Source organism: Xenopus laevis, chromosome 8L (assembly GCF_017654675.1).
Source record: "Xenopus laevis strain J_2021 chromosome 8L, Xenopus_laevis_v10.1, whole genome shotgun sequence".
In the NCBI taxonomy this organism is placed as follows: Eukaryota; Metazoa; Chordata; class Amphibia; order Anura; family Pipidae; genus Xenopus; species Xenopus laevis.
The window spans coordinates 52,976,078-53,002,349 of NC_054385.1; the positions used below are offsets into that span (position 1 = coordinate 52,976,078).

The following is a 26,272-nucleotide window of genomic DNA, read 5'->3' on the forward strand; positions in this document are numbered from 1 at the left end:
GCAATATTTTTACCAGAATTCCTACTGCTACTGTGGGCAATTTGGCAAAATAGCTGCCCTTATACTTCAACGTAATTGGGCACTATTACAGCAAATGTTTTTGATGTCTGACTGCTGTCACTTCCGGTGTTTGCCATTCAAGTGAAGTCTGTGCCCAATTTTTTACGCACAAGTTTGCAGTGGCGTAACTTAATATTACTGGGCCCCACAGGAAATAATGTTTGTTAGGCCCCCAAAATGTCTAGATGTTGACCTGTTTTACCAATATTTATTGAAATTGTATATGAATTATTGACTCGTGGGGCCCCTATACCTCCCAGGCCACCCTGCAGCCACAGGGTCTGCTTCCTCTGTAGTTGCTGGAGCTACTGCCTGGTCAGGAGGTGGCAGCAGCTCAAGGGTTCACTTTGCACCCTGTGTCAATACAACGCAGGAGCACCTGATACAGAACAGAAGGCAGGAAGGACTGACCAGCGCCAAGTGCAAATATATAGAAATGCAAAGAGCGTATTGTGCACTCAAGTACCTTTGTAATGGTTTTGGGAGCAAATCACTGTTAGGAAAAGCACAAGTGGCACTCTGACCTTTGCGGATCTAAACAAGCCCTACTGTCTGATCCATTCACCTCTAGAGACCACTAGAGTTGTTGATTAGTGATGGGCAAATTTGTCCCATTTCGATTTGCTGCGAAATATGCAAATTTTGCGGCGGCAAACCAGACACCGACGACAATTCCGACACCTTAAAGTCAATGGGCGTCCATTTAATTATTGCCAGGGTCGAAATTGTTGCCGGTGTTCAAAATAAACTTTGACGCCGGCGTATTTAAGATTTCATTTTGGCGAAACGCAGAAATTTGCTGCATATTCACAACTGGCAAATAAATTCGTCCATCACTATTGCCGATCAATACTGAGCTACATGGCAACAGCAAATTAAGATCACTATATACAATACTCAACTTTTTACTGATATTTTAGTACTTTAAGTTAATGTCAATTCTAGATGGAGTCTGCAAAATTCATTCAGTGCCCTTGCTCAAGCAGGACAATTAAGACACTGTGCAAATGAATGTAACATTGACTTATACAATGTGTGATTTTCTTAAAAGCTGAAAATATGACTTAATGCATAAAGAACATATCTGGGAAAGAAAAACAACTTTTTCTAATTGAACTTAATTGTAACATTCTTTGTTAGCAAATGTAATAGACTTTGAGAACAAAGAGGATTTTCACATGGGTGAAAGCTGGCATGCTGTATAAATCAATACATGCATCTTATATTTCAATACATGGTGCACAATATGAAATGCTACACATACAATAGCCACTCCAAATGCACCAAGCAATGTTATGCTCCATGCTAAGAAAGTTTTTCTTTAGTGCTCATTTGATGCCTGTGCTTATTTGCTTAACACAGTAAAAAAACTAGGCGAGCCTCAGAGTAAATGGAACATTTGTGTCTACACGGCCAGTTGGCTTTCCCACTGTCAGCAAGCATTGTGCCAACTTTCAAATGGGGGTCAGTGACCCCATCTAAGAAACACATGCTCTGTTAGGCTACAAATTGAGTGTTATTGTTACTTTTTATTACTCATCTTTCTGTTCAGGTTTCTCCTATTCATATTCCAGTCTCTTATTCAAATCAATGCATGGTTACTAGAGTATGTTGGACCTGAAATCCTCTACCTGTATCCTCACTTCAAACTGTAATCAAGTAATAAGTCACAAAAAATAGCAAACTGTTCTATCTCATCGTCATAATTTCACTGTAAAGTATTAGTCAATGCTGGTGATTTGTCATGGCCTAAAGAACTAGGAAGATCGGCTTATTAACAGTAAGCTATATAAGCTTGCATCATTCTCTAAGGTTAACTCTTCTCATAGATTTGTATCCCTTGGTCCCGCATCATCGCTGTATTATCTTTATTACTACTGGGATTCCAATGTTAGACTCAGCAATCGTAACTAAATAATAAGGCCTAGATATGATCTGAAAGGCTCACATATATTTCTGCAGTTCCCATACTGCAGTGTGTTTAGCTATTCTTACATTTAATTTTTCTTATCTACTTAGATGTATATTAAAAGGATTGTTTGAGCTCATTATTGCGACCGTATAAACACAGCAATCAGATAAACGGTATTACTACCATACATCCAAAATGAAATCAGGCAGCTTGTGCTTTCTGAATGTGAACTCTGTTACCTTCCAAAGCCTGAGATTAATACCATTCTACAGTACCAGTGATTGTAAGATAGAAACAGCAATTGATGCAGTTGTATACCAGCATCAATTTCCCCTTGGCTCCCTTCCAGTTATAACCAATGGGAAGTCCAACAACATTCAGCTTTTTCTGTTGATATTACTTTTTATATTGTTTCAATGCCTTCAAATAATAATCTTGTATCAAAAGTAGGGATGTAGGTTTTATTGCTCTGAAACCAGTGAAAAGTTGTTGTTTTTTACATAAGCAACAAGGCTATCAGCAAAATAACTTAACACTGGGGATCATTCATCAACACTGAAGCTGGGTGATATTCCAGGCAACCTATCACATAGTAATAATAATAACAACAACAACAAATAATAATAATATAATTGATTGCTATAGCTTCCGGCTCAGATTAAAATTTGCTGAAATTGTTTTTAATTTCCACAAAGGGTCCTTGTTTACAATTAGGGGCTTATCATGCAGTGTAAGTGACCTGATTAAACATAGCAGTAACAAGGTCAGAAATAATCACATTCCTATAGTTGAAGACACGTGGGTTTTTGGTAAGTTTAAGACAACTAGCATTTAGATGCTGTGTATAATTTCCCTCTTTAGAATAGTGCTTCAATAGCCAGAGGCTAGCAAACATTCCAAAGACAACTTATACTCATTGTTACTATATTTATATATACATTACAGGTATATAGGCTATATTATGCAGAATAATTGGGACCTGAAGTGTTTGAGATAAGGGATCTTGCTGCAATGAGAAGCGTCATGGAAGGCTTCTAAAATCATTTAAATATTAAGGGGGTTATTTACTAAACTCTGAATGAAAAAATCACGAAAAATGTGTGATTTTTTATAAAATCGGACAACAAATCTGAAAAAATCCTGAAAATCAGATTTATTCGGATAACAAATCTGAAAAAATCCTGAAAATCAGATTTATTCCCGCAAAGCAAATTTTCAGGAAAATGTAATGTTATATAATCGTAAGTGGACCGGTAAGCGGATTTGATCGGAGTTTTTAGCAGAAAATATTGAGATAAATTCGGACTTTGATAGATAACCCCCTAATCCAACGTCCACAGCATAAACATGCATGGTAGTATATGACATTGTATAAATAACCAAGAACACTCATTCCTCCTTTGCAGCTCTCTAACCTGTTAACAATTCAGACAAAAGACTTTTACAAGACATCATTAACCAAGAAGTAGTTTCTAAATTATGTTCCAAAATACATGCTGTACAGTACTGACAGGGGGCTGACTGTATCATACAATTCAAAGAGTTACAGTGAATCATTGTCCCATCAAGTGACATTAGAAATGATGGCATTGGTTGTCACAATATTAAGATAGGAGTGTATCAGAAATCACTGTAGGCACTGAGAAAAAACATTTATTCAAATTCAATAAAAACTGAAAGCACTCACGAATAATCTATAACTGGATATTTTACAGTTCAAAGTTTGACTGTAGAAAAAATTCCAAGAAGCAGAGCTGCAGTACAGAAACCATTGTTTTTCTCACACATAAAACCTTCCCAAATCACCCCTCTGATGACCCTGCCTTTCAGCAAGTTCCTATTGTTCCTGGAGGTGCATATTTGGATAGAATAGCATTTTCTGCTGGCCCTGTACTCTGAAAGACATCCCTAGACATGCTGGAGCCTGTGGGAGTAGATATCCATTATCACATACATCGGATTATCCATATCGGCTTCCCTGGACACATATTTTTACTACCGAGTTTAAAAAACCAAAAATGTTTCGATGCAAAAGTTAACTAAACAGTTGCTGTCTCAGCAGGCCTAAAATGTTCACTAAAAGTGACTATATCAATCAATATACTGTGCAATGAATAGTAGTTTGCAGCATTCATTAAAGGGATACTGTCATGGGAAAAAAATTTTTTTCAAAATGAATCAGTTAATAGTGCTGCTCCAGCAGAATTCTGCACTGAAATACATTTCTCAAAAGAGCAAACAGATTTTTTTTTTATTCAATTTTGAAATCTGACATGGGGCTAGACATTTTGTCAATTTCCCAGCTGCCCCTGGTCATGTGACTTGTTCCTGCACTTTAGGAGAGAAATGCTTTCTGGCAGGCTGCTGTTTTTCCTTCTCAATGTAACTGAATGTGTCTCAGTGGGACATGGGTTTTTACTATTGAGTGCTGTTCTTAGATCTACCAGCCAGCTGTTATCTTGTGTTAGGGAGCTGCTATCTCTTTACCTTCCCATTGTTCTGTTGTTTGGCTACTGGGGGGGGAAAGGGAGGGGGTGATATCACTCTAACTTGCAGTACAGCAGTAAAGACTGATTGAAGTTTATCAGAGCACAAGTCACATGACTTGGGGCAGCTGGGAAATTGAATATAAAATTGAATATAAAAAAATCTGTTTGCTCTTTTAAGAAATGGATTTCATTGCATAATTCTGCTGGAGCAGCACTATTAACTGATTCATTTTGAAAAAATGTTTTTTCCCATGACAGTATCCCTTTAATGTAATGTTGCATTGCTTTGAATAGAGTTACTTTTATCCTGTAAGAATAGAGTAGCAATGCTGCTGACCCAGTGTAGCTGCTGATCTGTAATGTTGTAATACAGAAAGTCCTTGTGATAAACCTTCAAGAGATTCACACAGATCTCTCTGGCCCTAATGCCTGATTGACAAGATAACAACATCTGACATTATGTTTCATTTGTCACAGTTTCTAAACCCGTCTATTCCAGTCCTGCTGAAAAGTCATCCTGCTTATTACAAGAATGGCTGAATCTGCAAATTAGTATTAGTATTAGTATAATTATTGTGAGATGATGGTTTTCTTTCTGTGATGATTTTGTTCTTTATCTGTAGCCATAAAACCTCTTTAGAATTAAAAGCAGTTTGAGCCTTTCTGTTCAGGAATGAAGGATTATTCGAAAAGACGAAGGCCAACTAATCCATTTATTCTATCTATTTTTATAATGCTTTTAGAGTACATTCTCATATTTCATGCATTTGCAGGACTTGTCCTTTTTTAAAGTTTCAAATGATTTCATTTGTAAAATAACTGTAGTTCTTTAGCTCAATTTAACTATTATATAAACGAGTTACATTTTTTATGTAGGAAAACAAAGGGGAAACAGAGTATAAATTGTAATAGTTATTCCCTGGTATTGCTGTAATATGAATGATGCAATAATATAATATGATGTTGCAATTGTGGCATCACTCCTTTAGGGATCAAGTTATAGAGAAACATTTAATACCATTTAAATTAAACACCACGCTTTTTTTATACAGCTTTTTACACTTCTCTTTATACCAAAAATGATTTGCCCTCTAAATATGTGCCATTGCTTTTAATGGGTCAAGAAAGGTGTAAAATAATGGTTAGTTAACTAAATATGTAGATTAACACTTTTAAATGACTGAGATGCATTGTGCTTATTCATAAGTAAGCTAATGAAGGGAGCAAAATCAATGTGCCATTTGTTTTACACCAACATTCACACCACTTTCTTTAAAACATTGTACACATTTTCAAATGGCCAATCATTTCTAAGATAAAGTCATCTCAGTTGAGGCCTTTATAAAAAATGTAATCCATTAATCACAAGACTTCAACTACACAATATTTTTAAGAATAGACATTTAACATTGTGTACAAACAAAGACAAAACTGCAGGATTAAAACCAATTAACATTTAGGGGCACATTTACTTAGCTCGAGTGAAGGATTAGAATTACTTTGAATTTCAAAGTTTTTTTTGGCTACTTCAACCTTCGACTATGACTTCGAATCGAACGATTCGAACTAAAAATCGTTCGACTATTCGACCATTCGATAGTCGAAGTACTGTCTCTTTAAAAAAAACTTAGACACCTAAAACCTACCGAGCACCAATGTTAGCCAATGGGGACCTTCCCCATAGGCTTTCTAAGTAATTTCTGATCGAAGAAAAATCGTTCCATCGATGGATTAAAATCCTACGAATCGTTCGATGCGAAGGATTTAATCGTGCGATCGAAGGATTTAATCGATTTTTCCTTCGATCATTCGATCAAACTAAATGTGGTAAATCTTTTACTTCGATGGTCGAATATCGAGGGTTAATTTACCCTCAATATTCGACCCTTAGTAAATGTGCCCCTTAGCTTTTATGAGTTTAAGCAAAATTAAATCAGTTAAAGCAACCATCTGAGTGGACACTACAGGTTACAGGGCAACATTCATCCATTTGTCTGCATAATTATGGTGTTTTCTAGCTATAAAGAACTTTAGGAGGTCAACCTCAATAGTTTGTGGCCTTCAATTTGTGCTGTGCTACAGTATATGGTCAACAGGGATGAGCGAAATATTATGCTGCATATCGCAGAGAAAAAACTCACATAGACTTAAAAATTGTTGAGCGAAAAAATGCCCATTGACATCAAACATGTGTTTGGCAAAGCGAAATGTGTCAGACTCGCCCCTCAAGTCAAAGGTGACTTTAAATAAAGTTTACAGATGAGCCGCACTATCCCATATACAATATTTTAGGACAAAATAATTCAGAGCAACCAAAAATTGTGGCAGATAAAACATGATAGTTGTTTTAGTTAGTGAGAGTACAATCAAAAAATCAAAAAACAACTAGAATATGTTAAGAACAATTTAAGTACAAAAAGATGGATGATTTATTAGATTATGTTAATTTTGGAGTTTATCTAAAATATAACAAAACAGCTTAGATCCCCCTATGATCTATGTATGTATAACTGGAAAAGCTATAATAAGTATGGCTACAAATGATAAAACTCATGTTATTATTGAAAGCCAATTATTGCTTAAAGGTTTTTTCTCTGATATGTAAAATACACCAGAGACCTATAATCACACACTCGCCTGATTTATGTTATCAAAATGCCACTAAAGTTCTATTTCAGGGTCTCAGTTACAAGTATAATTGTTTCTTTAATTTCCATCAAGGCTCAAAAGGCCTAATCAAATCCTGAAACCAAAATCTAGTCTCGATTACTTAGCACTAAAATGTAATACATAACTGCTCAGTAAGGAGGTTACAAGTGCCCTTATTCCCAGCTCAATGACAGATGAAAACAAATATCTAGCTACAGTGCATCTGTTTTCACAGTTGCTTCTGAAAAAGAAACATAGGGAATAATGTTCGATCTAATTTGAAAATGAAATGCTAAAACTGTTTGTTTAGGAGAAAAATCCCTTCAGTATGGTTTGATTTTAGGTGACAAGAAAACAGTAACTTGACAGTCAACTAAAACAAAAGCTTTGCAAATAAATCTGCTCAGAAAACATTGCCTGAAAGTTCCACTTAGAAAAGTAGTTACATCACTTTATGCAGGAAGATCAAATGTGCATCTATTCAAGAATGGAAGGGTACCAAATTTCACTTGTCCATCACATTTAATGAAAGGGAGGGAGCAGTTGTCAACAACACAATGAAATCTCCAGCATTCCAAATGCTGTACAGTTACCACTTCTGCTACCCCCTTCTCAAACTCATTGGAGACTGAGAAAGCTAGAACATGTAGGTCAACTTCTTATAAGTTTCATAGATTTAATGGTGTCTATTTAAACAATTTATAACTGGAACCCCTCAATTTACAGCCTATATGACAATGAAATCCATGTAAAACACACCAAGCGATGGCTTGGAAAGCAAATCTGTATATCTCAATATTTATTTATAATACACAAGAGCCATGAATATCCTGTAAATGATATCCTTATAAACAGTGCTTAGTGATGTCATTGGTTACAATCGGAGCTTAGTGATGTCATTTCTGTCACTTGACTCACTGATACTTGTGTATTATAATAAAGTACCCCCTGTTGCAAAATATAAGGATATTAGAAGCCACCTCCAAGCTCCATGACCTCTTTGAAAACACTCCACATTCGGCCCTGTGCTTTTATATGGTCATGGAACTCCTCAGAAACGTATAAAATCCTTATATTTTACAAGAGGGGGTATAAAATCCTTATATTTATACAACGTATAAAATCCTTATATTTTACAAGCTTATGTATGACCATGACCATTTAATGTCTAAACAAATATTACTAAGGGGCAGATTTACATAGGGTCGAATATCGAGGGTTAATTAACCCTCGATATTCGACTGCCGAATGTGAATCCTTCGACTTAGAATATCGAAGTCAAAGGATTTACCACAAATAGTTCGATCGAACAATCGAACAAAAAATCGTTCGATCAAACGATTAAATCCATCGAATCGTTCGATTTGAAGGATTTTAATCCATCGATCGAACGATTTTTCTTCGACCAAAAAATGGTTACAAAGCCTATGGGGACCTTCCCCGTAGGCTAACATGGCACCTCGGTAGGTTTTAGGTGGTGAACTAGGGGGTCAAAGTTTTTTTTAAAGAGACAGTACTTCGATTATCGAATGGTCGAATATTCAAATGATTTTTAGTTCGAATCGTTCAAATCAAAGTCGTAGTAGAAGGTCGAAGTAGCCAATTCGATGGTTGAAGTAGCCAAAAAATCATTCGAAATTCGAAGTTTTTTTTATTCTATTCCTTCACTCGAGCTAAGTAAATGGGCCCCTAAGACTTTATTTACCACACTGCCCAGTGATTTTAGCCTTAACACTGAATTCCACAATATTTCACAAATAAATTAACTATAAACTAAAAGAAATCTTGAATTTTATATCCCTAATTCAACTTGTATAATATTGGTGTAGAGTTACTGAATCTTGGACAAATGTTCTGTTAGTGCTCAATAATTGTTCAATAGAATAAATGTCTCTTGTGAACGCGTGCCAAAAGCAATTAAGCAGTGTTGGCCTTCATTGAAAATGGCTGCCAAAACAACGAGGGTAAAAAAGGAAGAAAAAAAAAATGTTATTTAACTTGCCAGTGCTATGAAATAGCTGTGCTGTTTACATTACTGAACATTAAAATATTTACCATACCATGTGTACAAGTTCATTGAATCTATTCATGGCCTCCAGTCAATCACTTCCTGCCTCTAATAGTCTGGAATCCAGTATTGCTGTTTTTGAAATTCCCTTTCAAACATACATCAGTTTTTCAGGAACCTGTCTTAATTTAGATACATGATAAAAAAAACAATCTTTCCAGGGATGGAGGACTAATCGAATTATCCAACAGTGGTTGATTTAAGGTGGTACTAACCCATAAGTATTTGGGATGGGGGGAATTTATTCTGATAGATTCAATGTATCAATTAATTTGCACTATTTCCCATCACCTTTCACTGTGGCAGCCCCTTAAATAAGTATAGCAGACTTCTTTGAGTGCATGAAAAATCCCATGCATTCAGGTTATAGGACCACATTTCAAAATAGAACATGCAATTTCATCTTCATTCTATAGCAGGTTTCACCAAGTTTTAATAGAACTTGTAATAAAAATGAAGAAAACATATTTAATCAAAGGCAGTGAGTAGAAATGGGTCAAGTCCCAGCACAGCCAAGGCTTTTTATTTATTTATGTATGTACTTATTTTGGTATGTGATCCCTGCAATTAAATAGGGTTTAGAGAAGCAAGTACCAGCTGATTCCATAGTATAATTATAAAATAAATAAACAATTTATGATACTTGCCTTGCTAGTCGGTCTACAAAAGACATTTCAGGCATGCATTTGCTTCTCTATGAGAGAGCACACCTTGGAATAAACATTTTTTTCAATTGGAATCTAATTACAAAAATCGTGAGAATCAAATCTGTCTGAAAAATACTATGCAATCATAAATATGTTTTTACGCATGTTTTGTGTAGAAAGGTCACATGCACACTCAGGCCCATCACAACTAGTTCCGCTTGGTGCACACGGCTTAAGGGAGACGGCACTCCCAATCATGTAGTAGTCCAAAAAATCAAGCTGGCACACAAGGCGAGTTAAACTGGGGTCATACCCCTGCTGTGTTTATTTCGTCACACAACGTTTCGGAGGGCGTTCCCCCTTCGTCAGGTGATTTACACATGTTATGAACACCTTGGATTGTAGTCAACATAGTTTACATTATTTTTCTTGTAAAATACAATGGCAACACCATAAACAAAAATCACTTAAGTATGATCTAAATCAAACGTGATCTACAGTATTTGCACATTTTAACATTACAATCCTTACATAATTATTTACTGTCAACGTGACCATCCTGGGACAAATATCCCATTATATAGTGGTGTGTTTGTGTGAGCTTCCTCTTTATCCAATCAAGTGAAATTATTGCCTCATGAGCCAAAAGCAAATCTCAGAACACATAGATTAAAGGTGTCAAACATGATATTTCTGTTTTCAGGTGACCTATTTATTCAGAGAAGAAGAAATGATCAAGGTTGACATTGGGTATTCCAATATTGGCAGATACGAACAGGACATATATTTAGCAACTGTCTGGCTGATACATTTATTGCAATTCATTATCAGATCTTGCAGTTTTTTTTCTGAGTTTCATAAGCAAAATGGATCAGCCTCACACAAATCCATAGTGCACATAAGAATCAAGCGTTACATCTTTTAACACTTTTTAGTTTTCAAAGTAATAAGATTTAAAACCATTTTGAACACAGCACCCCTATTTTATCCACCCTATTAAACACTATTTGGAAATGCCAATACATTCTGCAGGGAAGCACAAAAAATACTATAGTGCGGAATCCTCTATTGAGCTTTAACATTGCTTCAGAGTGCTATCTCTTATATATTGGTAAGCAATTAGTCTGTATAGCTAGCATGTTGCTTTTATTTTATTTAAACTATTGCTCTTCAGTATGTGACATGGAAGATAGCATTTTGGCACTCAAACAGGGTCAGACTGTATACGGTGGGCCCTATTGGCCCAGACCCACTATTTCCGCTGTCTCTGACCTCCTTCCCTGCCCCCGGTTGTGAGCAGGAAACAGGTAACTGCAGGGGGGCGGAGGGTTGGTTGTGGTTGGGGGCCTGAGGTGTCTTTGCGGCTGGGGAGAGGGCCCAGTGGTGTGTGTGTGGGCCCCTGAAGCAGCAGCCCCAGTAGGCCATGAGCCCATTGCTCTAGGAATTACAGTTACAGAGCTCTGTGCCTTTTTTTAGCAAGTGAGAAAATAAAGAGTTACTGGAATTAATACAGAGTACAATATAGACCCAGGGATTGGGCTGACAAACATTTTGAAGACAAACTATGAATCTTTGCTTAACTATTGAGGATTGCTAGAAAATCTGGTAAGCCTAGAGTAGACTCCTTGCTGTTTATAAATGGAAGCAGACAAAATGCTCGAATGTAAAAGATGAAAAATACCTGTTGCAATCTAAATCCCTAAAATGTCCATATAAACTAAGAGAACTGATAGTTGATTGCATGCATATTTCAGTGCTACCTGGCAGTTTTCATTTCATACACATCAAAATTGGTAATAATGAATGACACTTAGCCAGTTGGGCATAGTGCCAGCACAATCATTCCTTTCATTGTATGCTCCTATTTGTAACACAATGAAATTAAGTAAAAGCCATACTAAGTTATGGATTGGGGATATAACATTAATTTAGGAATGGCTTTTTTAAGCAAATTTGAGCAAGAAGTTTTCTAATGGATCATTAATTTTCTACATCTATACTTTTATTACAGCTAGCACTAAACTTTACAGCTTTCCAGCTGTTCCAACAATGCTTTAAGGCTTTTTAAACTCTGCTGCTTAACATGGGGTTGACGATTGAATAAAATGTTTCTTTTGTCATTTTTTTTAATTCCCATTATCTGCATTATTATTTCATTGGCTCTTGCTGTCCAAGCGGTATCCTTACTGACCATGGGGGGGATCAGACTGTATGGAGTACAGATGGAGCCCCATTAGCTATAACTATTTATAGAATGGAAAGAGCAACACAAAAAATAACCATTAACAGGTCACAATGCACATTATGTGGCACTTTTAACATAATAATGGGAGATTAACCTGTCTTCTATAAGGCATTAGACTAGAAAGTAATGAACTTCTATTGACCGTCCTTTATTATTCTGATTCCAATGCTATACATGTGTATGTGTGTATATACACAGTATATAGTCTCTAATGATTTGGATACATACAGCCCATTAAAGGGCCATTTACACTAGCAAATAGATGTACACATTTAAATAACCCCATATACATATGATCATCATTTAGAGGCTCATTTATAAAAAGTTTACTTTTAGTGCTACGGGTATGGGATCTGTTATCCAGAAACCCATTATACAGAAAGTTCCGAATTACAGAAAGGCTGTCTTCCATAGTCTCTAGTTTATCCAAATAATCCAAAAAAAATGATTTCCTTTGCCTCTATAATAATAAAACAGTAGCTTGTACTTGATACCAACTAAGATATAATTACTCCTAATTGGAAGCAAAACCAGCCTATTGGGTTTATTTAATGTTTATGTGATTTTCTAGTAGACGAATGGTATGAAGATCCATATTACAGAAAGATTGGTTATTCAAGAATTCTGGATAACAGGTCACATAGCATTTTGAAACCACAATATTTCTCTAAAACCATGAATGCAGTGAAAGTTATTAAAAGATCCAAATATAAAAAAGTATGAACAAGAAAAAAAGCTGAACAATACACTAACACATATGAATATCTCTATTCATTGAGAATTAAATAAAAAAATCTGAAAACGTCTAAAAGTCTAAATGGTTAAAAAAAAGTCTAATAGGTACAGAGCAGCTCTTATTGACTTCTATGGGACCTCAACTGTGTTTAATTGGCAAAGTTGGGTATTAGAGTTTTTTGTCATTTTTACACTTAATAAATCTTGAATTTTTAGAGTTTTAGAGAAATAAAAAAGCACACATTTTTATAGAAAAAATACGATTTGTAAAAAAAAAAAAATCAGAATTTTAGAAAATCAGCCCCTGTATTATTTGTAAAAATTATTATAGCCATATACTGTAGTAATTTAATTTGGTAGGAATATCTCAACCATGTTCTAAAGCTCTGTTGAAGACAACAGAAATTAAATTGAATGACAAATGATATTCCTACATATGAAAGTCAAGGACTTATTTAAATGGAAAAAAAGTACTGGATATGCTGTAACTAATAGGCATCCCATTTCCCAGTAAAATTTTATTTTTGTGTGTGTGTACTATTGCATTAAGATGCAACATAACACAATAAATTTGCTCCTGGTAGCAGCTGTGAGACCTGTGCCTGGTCAGTGATGCATTAATTAATAGAGTTGCACAAACAAATCTTCTGTGACTTTCAGGATCAGAAAGGAGTGCTATAAATGCTGTAGGGAATTTATTACTTGGTAACCATATATATTGCTACCAGGGGCATGTGCAATAATGCTAGTAATAGCAGTAAAGTAAAATAATTCTATGCAATGCAGCTACATTTAAAAAAAAAATATGTACAGTGCTTATCAATGATGAGTATGATTCTTGCAAAATGAAGTAATGCTATTAACACAATGCTTGAGTTGTAGCTTATAATTATCATTTTCTTGCATCCAAAAGGCTGAAACTTGGTCAGTGATGCATTAATAAATCAATAATCATAACAGGGGCTTGGTTTGTAGCTTCTGTGGTTTAAGTGTGAAAAACTCTTCTGGGACACAGGCTCACAGTGATAGAAGTGGCACCGATCTTTCAGGGAGTTTATTAACTGCTGCCTCAGTTTCCCTACCAAGTATAAGATGTTGGTGATTATTCAATGGACAAAAATTGTAACTGCTAAAATTAACCTAAGACTGAACCTTAAGAAACATAATAGCATGCTATCATGCAAAAAAATCTTACCAGTAATCAGCCCTAATCATTATCATTTGCTGCACTAGTAATATGTTATTAGTAAGATTTAATATGATTTTTAGGAGGTCCTGGTTTCGAACTTTAGGTATGAATGTAAAGACTTGTGTGCCGTTATGCTGTACATTGCATGTAAACCAGAGAATAAACAAGTCTGGATAATTAGATGTTGTAAAGTGTTATAGCAGCCTACATTACAAATACTTTTAAATTAAGTGCTAAATTAAACTGTTTGGAACTGAAGTACTAAATGGCATAGAATTGTCTCTTCACTGGGAACCAGGCTAATATTTGGTACCACTTTAAAATCTAAAACTCTGCATATTGTCATGTATGCCCACAATATCACCTCCTTCCCTCCAGTCTCTATACCTCAATTTACTCATAGTGGCAAAGATCAACACCCACACAGCCCACACGGATACTACTGATTTTATACATTTTGTTTAATATTTGGTGTAGTATGTTAAAACATCCAGATACATGTATTCTGTTATTTTTATTCTCCTTTAACAAACTGCTAATGTTCATTTGAAAGTTCATGCTAGTTAATGTTGCACTAGCATCAGAGTCAAGCGAATTGCATTGTTTTAATATGTTGATAGTAAAGCTACAGATCCTTGGTATTCATTTGTGTCTCTGACTAACATGGAGGTATATAAAATAATATACATGTGAACATGGTAAGCATCTGTTACAATTATTGGACAATTTGAGCTGGCCACACATGGGACACTATTAATCTATGAACCATTATACATTATTAAGTTCAACAGAAATGATTCATATTTGAAAGGATCAAGTCATCAGACTGATGTTAACATAGATTGGTGAATAAAATTGCTATGTTCATGTCCAGTGAACAGCCTGGTCTGGAGAATTTGATGATATCTGTGCAATATAACATTTGAGTTCACTATGGAGCACAAGTATACAACTGTATAATTCTTACTAGTGAATATTAATGAACTCCATAACCTACTCCAAGTACACGTATGGGATCTGGAAACCCAACATCTATCAATTTCCAAATTACAGGAAGGCCATCTACCATGACATTTGCTTTAGGCAAAAACATTTTTTTTTTTAAATTGTTTTTTTTCCCCCTTGTAATAATAAAAGAATACTTATACTAAGGGGCACATTTACTTAGCTCGAGTGAAAGAATAGAATAAAAAATACTTTGAATTTCGAAGAATTTTTTTGGCTACTTTGACCATCGAATTGGCTACTTCGACTACGACTTCGAACTAAAAATCGTTCGACTATTCGACCATTCGATAGTCGAAGTACTGTCCCTTTAAAAAAAACTTTGACCACCTACTTCGCCACCTAAAACCTACTGAGCATCAATGTTAGCATATGATGTTAATTAACCCTCGATATTCAACCCTAAGTAAATATGCCCCTAAGTATACTAACTTATGCAACTAAAATAACATAATTCCACGTAAGAAAAAAATTATTCAAGTTTAGGTATGGTGATCCGAATTACAGAAATAAACCTTGATCAGGAAAATACTAGGTCCCCAGCATTCCAGATAACTGATCCCATACCTCCTCAAAAAAGATTAAGCAGGAGGGTATGGTGGAGGGTATGGTTCCTTTTGTATTGGAATTTGGAGGATAGAAGAGCACCACTAAATGTTTAAAAATAAAATGCCCTTATTGCAGTACTTGGGGCATTACATCAACGTTTCAGGCCTCATTCGATCCTTTATCAAGCTTGATAAAGGGCCGAATGAGGCCTGAAATATCACTGTAATGCCCCAAGTACTGCAATCAAGGCATTTTATTTTTAAACATTGAGTGGTGCTCTTCTATCCTCCAAATTCGAATATGTGCCAGTGGAAGGTGGCCACTGGGGGAATGTGCACTACAACATAGAAAGGAGCCAAGTAGTTGTGCCAACTGCTTCTTCAAATCCCTTGGTATTGGAATCAGGTAAATTGATGGAAAATAAAAGTGGCTGAAGTTTTGAACAGTTCAAAGTCAGATTCTTTTTTAATGGGCTCAATAAGTTAATATAGGCAACTGGCTATATGGCGTAACATAGTTAGATCGGGTTGAAAAAATATCAAAGTCCATCAAGTTCAACCCCTCCAAATGAAACCCAGCATCCATACATACACACACTGACCCCTCTATACACTCACAAACTATATATACCCATACACTAACTTTAGATTTTAGTATCACAAAAGCCTTGGATATTATGGTTGTCCAAGAAACAATCCAAACCACTCTTAAAAGCATTGATAGAATTAGCCATCACATCACCGGGCAGTACATTCCACAACCTCACTGTCCACAACCCCCTACGTTGCTTCAAATGAAAGTTCTTTTCTTCTTTTCTGAATGTGGGGCTTCTGGTATGGTGATCCTCTTGGGTAAAAAGGTTCCCTGCTATTTGTCTATAATGTCCTCTAATGTACTTGTAAAGTGTAATCATGTCCCCTCACAAGCACCTTTTTTCCAGAGAAAACATATATCTATACACATATACTGTAAGATACACTGAACTGGATAGTTGCCTTTTTGAACCCAAGATAACTATTTTCAAATGCTTTATGGGATGTTGTTTTTTTCAGCTCTTATTGGAACTGCAGCAGAAAAGTGTGCCATCCTCTCTTCATTCTGTTAGCAATGGCAGTTGTTAAACCAGGTAAAGTACAGCAGGGAAAATCTAATTGCCAATTTTATGGGATTTTGTGGCTGTTGTATTGCTGTCCAGTGGGAACCAATGCTTCCACTTGTAATGTACTGCAACTTTATTCCATTACACACACATTTTACAAAATTACAGCTATAATAAAAATAAATGACTAAACTTTTCCCAACCCACACTCACAATTCTCCATGCAGAGCAGCTTCAATATCAGCTTCAATATAATATATCTAAATTCCTTATAGTGCCTGCTGCACCTGCTATGATTGTTTACCCCATGATTGACTATTATATAAACCTATACCTTACATTAAAGGGGATTTAAATAGTGTTACTTTATTATAGATTATTTGTGTTTTTAAACTTCCATAACCCTCCAACATATTAATGAGGGTTACTTACAACATAATACAGAGGGGTAAAGCATGCTGGGACTTGTAGTCCTGGAACAAAAAGGATGGATTGTTAATAAGCTATTCAGATAACATTGGTTCCAAGCTTTCGGTCTCTGCTGAAGACATTATTTTTTTTAAGCTGCAAACACGTAAAGTGCTCTATTTCTGCTCTTCAGCTATGTATTACAGAGCAGATTCTGCAAACCAAACACACAGAGACATTTTTCTATGTTAGATAACAGCAAGATGACTGATGTAGCTCTGGCAGGCAGCATCCTCAGTGGGCAGTTCTTTTGAATCTCTAGTATGAGCTTGGACTGTTTAGTTTGGAGCACTGAAGAGCCATGGGAGAGTTTTATGGTTACAGATAAAGTTACCCTCTAGTGTGACTGAAATATTACACTGTGAGATCTCATCATTGTTTATCATGCAGATGGAGAAACAGACAAGGGATTTTCATACCATGAAACATTGGCCTATTCTAAACAAATTAGTATGTTGGAGGGGGATTTTTCTCTGCTAATAATTAAATTGTCTTCAACATGGTACACTAATAACCACATAAGCGTAAATACACCGTGATCGCCACTTTAATGCCAAAGTGTGCTATGTAAAAATCATATGTATTTTTTTGACACATGAATCCAACTTATATTTGATCATGTTATGCTGTGCCCAAAAGTCAAGCGGCATGGCATGGATCCTAGAGAAACATGGATATATGGAATCAGCACTATGGTACTTTATTCTGATGTAGTAGATTCTACAGTGGGTGGCATTAAGATGGTTATCGCTTGTAGTGGCTGTAATGATCTTTTTGAACACATATCTTGACATTAAATAGAACCAGGAAATACTAACCTTAAGGAGTTCATAGTGTTGGATTCCATTCACACCCACATCTGGATCAATGGCAGATGGAACAGAGTATCTGGAATTGACAGCAGTGTTCTCTGGAATGGATATATTGATGACTGTTGATGGGAAGAGAGGGGGATTATCATTGATATCCTCAATTAGAAAACGGATCTTAACTAATCTAAAGACCTCATCAGGCAGAACTGCCACTTCCACCTCATAAAAACATTTGTTTTCAGTGAAAATTCCAGAACAAAGTTTTTCCCGGTCTATTCGATTTGAAGTAGTGAAGATTTCACCAGTGTTCTCGTCAACACGAATCAATGGAACATCACCAGTCTTATATACCAGCTTAAATTGAAGAGGTGTTGACAACGATATAGCAGAGTCTAAAGTAAGGTTAAGGTCTTTTAGTAAGTTTCCAATGAGAACGTTTTCTTGCTGATCTTCCCGTACTATATATTTCTTCTCCTGAGCACCAGACTCAAATACTATACAGGCTATTAAAACTGCCAAAAGGTATGTTCCAGACAGTAAGTCCATCTCCAGAATGTTGAGTCTTTCTGTATTGTACCTGCAAAAAAAAAAAAAAAAAATTATACTAAGGTTACACACAGGGAAACATAATCAGTCAAGGTTTAAATGTGAAATCTTGCACAGATTTAACTTTCCCTCGAATTATTTTTGGAAAGGAAGTATTTTATTGGTGATCAGAAGCAATCATCATTTAGTTCTTATTGATTCCCCTGTAACAATTCAGATACTGTTTAATGACATTTTATTTACACAAGACCCCCACCCAAAAAAAAAAAACTCATGGCAGAAGGATGGTGGTTTTTTTCCCTTTAATGGACGTGTACTGTACTGATATGGAGATATTGTATCATGTAGTACTACACGGATCATTATATTAACATCTCTGCATTCAATAGTATTAATTATAACAGCAAGATAGAATTGTCAAGAGCATTGTACAGTTGATGGGCACTCAGTAATATCCCTAGTGAGAGTAATGTAAATGACTTAACATTGTTATAATAATTAGTCACATCAAATGAAATGGTTATCGTTTTATTAATATTTTGCTACCACTGACACTCATTTGCATGCATTTTATTTGGATATTTTATTCTTTTGGCTTAGGCAGAAGAAATCATGAATATAAACCACAGAAATAAACTGCATAAGCAATTCTTGGCTTTCATAAATTGCTATCGGTTTTTCTATTGTATTACCCTTGGCACAAATTGCATGAACCATCTTGCCTTAACAGATATAAGTAAAAACACAAGGAAGTTAGAAGTCTGAAAGACCCCAAAGAATCATTACCCTACAGATGGGCAAAGTGAGAATTGAACCACACTACAGATAACAAGATAACAGATATAGATAACATATATTTTATTGCACTGAGGTGCACTTAGGTACCCTACTTACACTGTTGTCACGAAAATGGTCTTGTGCCAGAAAAAATTCTATGACTTATAAAAGGTAAACGTGATTCTTGCACTTCTTCTGAATATAGGTGACAACTTAAACTTAAAACCAAACCCCTACTGACTTTACCCAGTACTGTGTATCCATCTAAAGACTATAAATAAAGAATAACTAACTTGGTCTGTACCATTAACACTTGCTTTTTTCTTAAAAAACTCAGATGGTTACTGTTATGATTATTCTTTATTTTTAGTTCTTAGCCAGTTACTATGCACACAGTTAAAGAGGCTTTTATTGACCACATTTTCTCATAATAATGGTTTAATGCAACTTTTGGATATGTGAATTCAACATTCACAGGGAAAGTAAAGTTAATGATCATTATTTTTTGAACCACAGAATGCTTTAGGGTAAGAATTTTTTTTTTTTATCCTGCCCTAGCATATAATAAAGGCATATAGGGTGATGCTTGGACACAAGTAGCATTGGTCTTTTAACTATTTTGCATCATAATTAAAAGATCAAAATTATTTTTCTATCCAAAACAATCTCCATTACATGTGATGGGACGTCTTTCTGTCAAAGAAAGCTTAACAAAAATGGAGCTTGGCAAACAGCAAAGGGAGCTCTCTTGACAGGTACAACACTGCATCATGAAATGATAATTGTAAGCAAAGAGCTAGTTTAGTATAATTGGTTGTATTAAAGGAGTAGGAAAGCTACGGAGGAATTTTATTGCCAATAGATTAGCTGCAATAGTGCAAGCTAGAATGCTATATTTATTCTGTAGAATGTTTTACAAAGCTCTAGAAGCTGTTTAGGATAGCAGCTGCAGTATTAGCTTGGTGTGACATCACTTCCTGGCTGAATCTCTCCCTGCACACTTATAGCTATGGGCTCAGATTACAGCAGAGAAGGGAGAGGAGCAAACTGAGCATGCTCACGCCCGGGCCAAGGAGGTCTAAGCTGACGGCAGGAAGTCTAATACAGAAGCCCATGTGTACACAATAGAAAGAAAGAAATGTGGTGTTTCTTTTGACAGAGGACTCAGAGCAGCACTACTTTGAGGGTTTACTGGTATATTTAGGTGGACCTTTCTGATAAGGCTTACTTAGTTTTAACCTTCTCCTTTAAGGGTCATCTCTTTGTCTCTGTTTTTTTCTGCTAATTTCTGTTTTAGGAAGCCTGACTAAGTTCCTAGTTACTGTCTTTGTAAACACCAAGCCACATCTGAGAGGCTTACAAAACCCATTTTGAATCCGATGGATAAAATAAACAATTTTTACATCAAATAGGCATGTGATAATACGATATCTCCTTTTTGATCATATGTATTTTCTTTAACTATCAATAATCAAAAGCATTTTGTCAAACAGAGCAAGGCAAGTGGTCCCTGCCTCTGAGAAAATGAAAGACTCGGATGTGAAAAACATAATTGCCCTTGTTATTCCAAGTAATTGTGAATAGAGTATTACATACATGACTTTGGTATATATGTGCTGTAACTGCATATTGGACTAAATGCAATTTCCTGCTGGTTTCAATTTCATTGAACTGTGGGTCATCATGCACTTTTACCAAGTTAAAAGCTGATTTCGCAGTAGCTATTACAGTTCTGGGTCAGTGTGAACTTGCCTCTGCAAAAAATTAGAATTTTGCACTCTTCGAAGGTGTCATCAGAAAGAAGGAAATAGAATTAAGGGTCTAAAGTGCATTGATGCCCTTAGCATATATTTCCCAAGATACATTCTACAATGTCACAAAAAGAAAGGAATGTAACACTGGAGAGGCATTAAAGCGGAGATCATACATTTCTACAGATACTTCACTAAATTATTTTTGTTGAAAAGCTTAACTTTCTCAAGTTATAAATATAATTGATTTGTTTATACATATCTGGAATATTGCAAAAGATTGGTAACTAAAATATTTGCAATGTTAACATCCTAATGATCGCAAGTTGGATTTATTCAATAAGTTTCATGGTCTGTAGTGTAATGTAAATAAAACCTTAAGATGCTATTGCTTTCCCTGCTTAAAGTAACTTATAAATAAACTTTTATTATTTACAAGTATTAAGCAGTATTCTGCTACCATGGATGAGGATTAGGGATGGGCGAATTTTTTCGCCTCGTTTCGCCGAAAAAATGACGCCCATAGACTCGTATGGCAGCGTGCGTCAAAAAAAAAGAGGCGCGTCAAAACAGTTTTTTTTGACGCCCATAGACTTTAATGGGCGTCTGCGACATTTCGCCGTCTGCGAATTTTTGGCGAAATGCATCCACCATGATCTTTAAAATAATGAGGCTGCAACCCATAGTTACAGTCATCAAATATTGAAAAGACACACAGTGGGCTTATTTATGAAAGGGGCAATTGCATGCAAAGACACTGACTGCCTGAGCCTCCTGAAAATACCGATTTATGGACAGTTTAGTAACTTGTTTCTTTGTTATTGAATAAGGTTTAATGAAAAGTTTCATAAAGGTATGTAGTGTGATGTAAATGAGACTCTCCAGTCACTCACATGCAACTGGTAGGGATGTAGCGAACGTCGGAAAAAAAGTTCGCGAACATATTCGCGAACTTGCGCAAAAATGCGAGCGGTTCGCGAACGGTTCGCGAACCCCATAGACTTCAATGGGAAGGCGAACTTTAACATCTAAAAAAAAAATTTCTGGCCAGAAAAATGATTTTAAAGTTGTTTAAAGGGTGCAACGACCTGGACAGTGGCATGCCAGAGGGGGATCAAGGGCAAAAATGTATCTGAAAAATCTGCCTGTGTGTGCTTGGAAGAGATAGTGTAGGGGGAGAGCTGTTAGTGATTTCAGGGACAGATGATAGTAAGTTTGCTGGCTAGTAATCTGCTTGATACTGCTCTGTATTGGAGGGACAGAAGTCTGCAGGGATTTGAGGGACATTTTAGCTTAGGTAGCTTTGCTGGCTAGTAATCTACTGTTCTCTTTAAACAACTGCCATACGTTGACCTTGTAGGCATTGTTTGCCCAGTTTTTTTGGACGCAGCCACTGAAGCACAGTTGCCAGAAAAAATATGCCATATAAATGCTGAAAATAGTAATTTTTCGCCATACGTTGACCTTGTAGACATTGTTTGCCCAGTTTTTTGGTTGCAGCCACTGAAGCACAGTTGCCAGAAAAAATATGCCATATAAATGCTGAAAATAGTCATTTTTTGCCATACGTTGACCTTGTAGGCATTGTTTGCCCAGTTTTTTTGGTCGCAGCCACTGAAGCACAGTTGCCAGAAAAAATATGCCATATAAATGCTGAAAATAGTCATTTTTTGCCATATACGTTGAGTCAACGTATGGCAAAAAATGACTATTTTCAGCATTTATATGGCATATTTTTTCTGGCCTCTGTGCTTCAGTGGCTGCGGCCAAAAAAACTGGGCAAACAATGCCTACAAGGTCAACGTATACACTACTACAGCGGTGGATACGGATTACGTAAAATATATTATGGCTGCTTGAAAAAAGTCACTCCGGTGTTTTTTCTGGAGACGGTAATATTATGGATATTTAGACAGAATGTGAACAAGGTCACACAGCTAGATGGCGGGTTGAAGAAAACAGTGTGCAAATAATGCCTACAAGGTCAACGTATACACTACTACAGCGGTGGATACGGATTACGTAAAATATATGAATGCTGCTTGAAAAAAAGTAACTCAAGTGGTTTTTCTAGAGACGATAATATTATCAATATTTAGAGAAAATGTGAACAAGCTCACACAGCTAGATGGCGGGTTGAAGAAAACACTGTGCAAATAATGCCTACAAGGTCAACGTATACACTACTACAGCGGTGGATACGGATTACGTAAAATATATTATGGCTGCTTGAAAAAAGTCACTCCGGTGTTTTTTCTGGAGACGGTAAAATTATGGATATTTAGACAGAATGTGAACAAGGTCACACAGCTAGATGGCAGTTGGTTGAATAACACACTGGGCAAAAAATGCCTACAGGGCAAATAATGCCTAAAAGGTCAACTTATACACTACTACAGCGGTAGTAAAATAAAAAAAAGTAAAATAAAAAAAAATGAATATTAAAAAAAAAATTAAAGTTGGTGCTGCTGAACTACTAGGAGCAGCAGATTAGCACACCAGTCCCACTCCCCAACACTGCTAGACTAATATCACTGGGCTCTTATAGTAGTAGTAGTAGTAGTAGTAAAACAACAAAAAAATAAATAAAAGCAGTCCTTACAAGGACTACTGTTATTGCAGCAGTCAGCAGATGAGATCAGAAGCAGGACAGCTGCCCACAGCAGCTACATACAGAGCACTGCAGTAGAAGGTAGATTACTAGCCAGCAAAGCTACCTAAGCTTAAATGTCCCTCAAACCCCTGCAGACTTCTGTCCCTCCAATAACAGAGCAGTATCAAAACGATTACTAGCCAGCAAACTTTCAACTGTCCCTGAAATCACTAACAGGCAGCAGCTCTCTCCCTACACTATCTCTTCAGCACACACAGGCAGAGTGAAAAAACGCTGCAGGGCTTCGGTTTTTATAGGGAAGGGGAGTGGTCCAGGGGAGAGCTTCCTGATTGGCTGCCATGTACCTGCTGGTCTGGGGTGAGAGGGCAAAAAAAAGCGCCAACAATGGCGAACCCAAAATGGCGAACGTCGCGCGACGTTCGCGAACTTCCGGCGAGCGCGAACACCCGATGTTCGCGCGAACAAGTTCGCCGGCGAACAGTTCGCGACATCTCTAGCAACTGGTACCCCAGAGTGTACATGAAGGACATTCAGAAAGTGACATTTTACATCTTAAAAAGGCACAAACATAATGGGCTCCTGTTAACAGTCACTTTTGTGATTAAAACAATAGGCAAAAAATATGTTCTGCACAAGCCTTTTCATTGAACTCATTTTCAACAAGGGGTATACTGCCCCTTTAGGGTTGGCAAATGAAGATATTTTGAGTATTATTAAGTAGCATGTGGGGCCAAGTTGAACAAGGGTGTATACTGCCACTTTAAAAGTAATATTTCATATTATGTAGAGGTAAAATGTGCCAAGTGGTTGTAAGTGGCCCTAACAAGAAATGTGCTTTGTGGAGTCTTTAACGTGAGAGAATTGCTGTAGTCATAAGATATTACCTACAGTGTGTAAACAGGTTATGCATTAAGCCCTAATGAAGTGCAGGCAATAACACATGCTCACCAATGACTGGAAGTGCTAAAGAGGTGTTTAATTCACAGGAATAGAAATCGGTTTTACTGCAATGAACCTCATTGTAAATTCTATGCCATGGTACTTAATATAAGAACAGACATTTCCATGGAACACTGCTTGTTTGAAGCTATACTGTACATTTCATTTTTTACAAGTCTTTTGTATGTTATGTAGAAATACTGAACCAGAACTGGGCTAAAAACTGCCAATGTAACTGTCAATGGAGGTGCTAAGCTACACAATAAGTATGATCAACCAAGGGGCACGTTTACTATGGGTCGAATATCGAGGGTTAATTAACCCTCAATATTCGACCATCAAAGTTAAATCCTAAATTAATTACCGCAATTCGTTCAAACAAAGGAAAAATCGCTAGTTTCGAAGGATTTTAATCCATTGATCGAACAATATTCCTTCTATCAGAAATTGCTAGGAAAGCCTATGGGGACCTTCCCCTTAGGCTAACATTGGTGCTCGGTAGGTTTTAGGTGGCAAAGTAAGTGGTCAAAGTTTTTTTTAAAGAGACAGTACTTCGACTATCGAATGGTCGAATAGTCAAACGATTTTTAGTTCGAATCGTTTGATTCGAAGTCGAAGATCGAAGTAGCCAAAAAAATACTTTGAAATTGAAGTATTTTTTATTCTAATCCTTGACTCCTTCTAATCCTTCACTCGAGCTAAGTAAATGTGCCCCCAAGTGTCAAGATCCACAATAAGTATTGTTTGGAACACACCATATTACTAATCCAAGCCATTTCTAGAGGACATAATGCAATCCAAGTTAATCTATGGAGCTAATCATGAGCAATACTGTATGGTTGTACAGGTTATGTCATCTGTAACTGTTATTCTCAGATTCTTACAATAACATTAGAATGTGTTTAAATACTGTAATGTTCTATACACATTAAATGGGAGGAGGAGGAGGAAGCTGCAAACTACATCAATCATACCCTTCATAAATGTGACAAAAAAAACACAAGTACTATAACACTGAGAACAACCGATTCTATGACCTTTTAAAAAATATTTAGCTGCATGGGTGCTATGGAAGGTCACAGCTTTTCTCCAGTCAGTGCCTTGGTTTGCTATATTTAACAGAATTATACTGTAACTTTAAAGTATTGGAGTCTGTAACCCTTGTGCCTTTCACCTGTTGCCAACATAGACCATGTAGTTACAAATCCATTCTAATGTTTCTACAAAATGTAATTGGCTTGCCAGTTTCTGTTGTAACCTTCCCAAGGTTGTCAGAATATATAAGTACACACTCACCCTTTGTGCTATTTTTTGCTCTTCTTGTATTTTGTCTCAGGAGAATGGATTCATTTTGTGCCAGGTTCTGCTTCTTTTACAATCTTTGTCACAAGACAGAAAGCAAGAAAAATTCAGGGATAACATCACTGCCACCAAGATAGTAATTGGAACTGAAAATGCCACATAAGTAATCCATTCTCATAATACAGAGTGTAAAAAGAGCAGGAGTGGTTTGAAATGAGCCCGTACTTCTGCTGATTTGAGAGTGTCTTCATTCTTTTTTCATGCTTTGGGTCTTAAGGTCCAACATTCTTTATAGCCGTGTATCGCTAAGGATAGGGTCAACAAATTACCGTGTCTTTACCTGCAATGACAATGTCACTTCTCTCTAATTCTCACACAAAAGCATTTTTATTGTTTATGGTTACAATAATCCTCAA

The 26,272-nt window shown here is 36.3% G+C and overlaps 1 protein-coding gene across 4 annotated transcripts in view; it reads right to left on the reverse strand.

Annotated features, from left to right (window-relative positions):
* LOC108698445 (protocadherin-11 X-linked) overlaps positions 1-26,272 on the reverse strand; it is an 826,544-nt gene that overhangs the window by 705,255 nt on the left and 95,017 nt on the right. For all 4 annotated transcript variants that reach the window (XM_041572768.1, XM_041572769.1, XM_041572767.1 and 1 more), the window contains one exon: positions 17,934-18,504. In XM_041572768.1, the coding sequence (XP_041428702.1) occupies positions 17,934-18,473 (540 nt within the window). In that variant the 5' untranslated portion in view covers positions 18,474-18,504. The remainder of the gene's footprint in view (positions 1-17,933; positions 18,505-26,272) is intronic.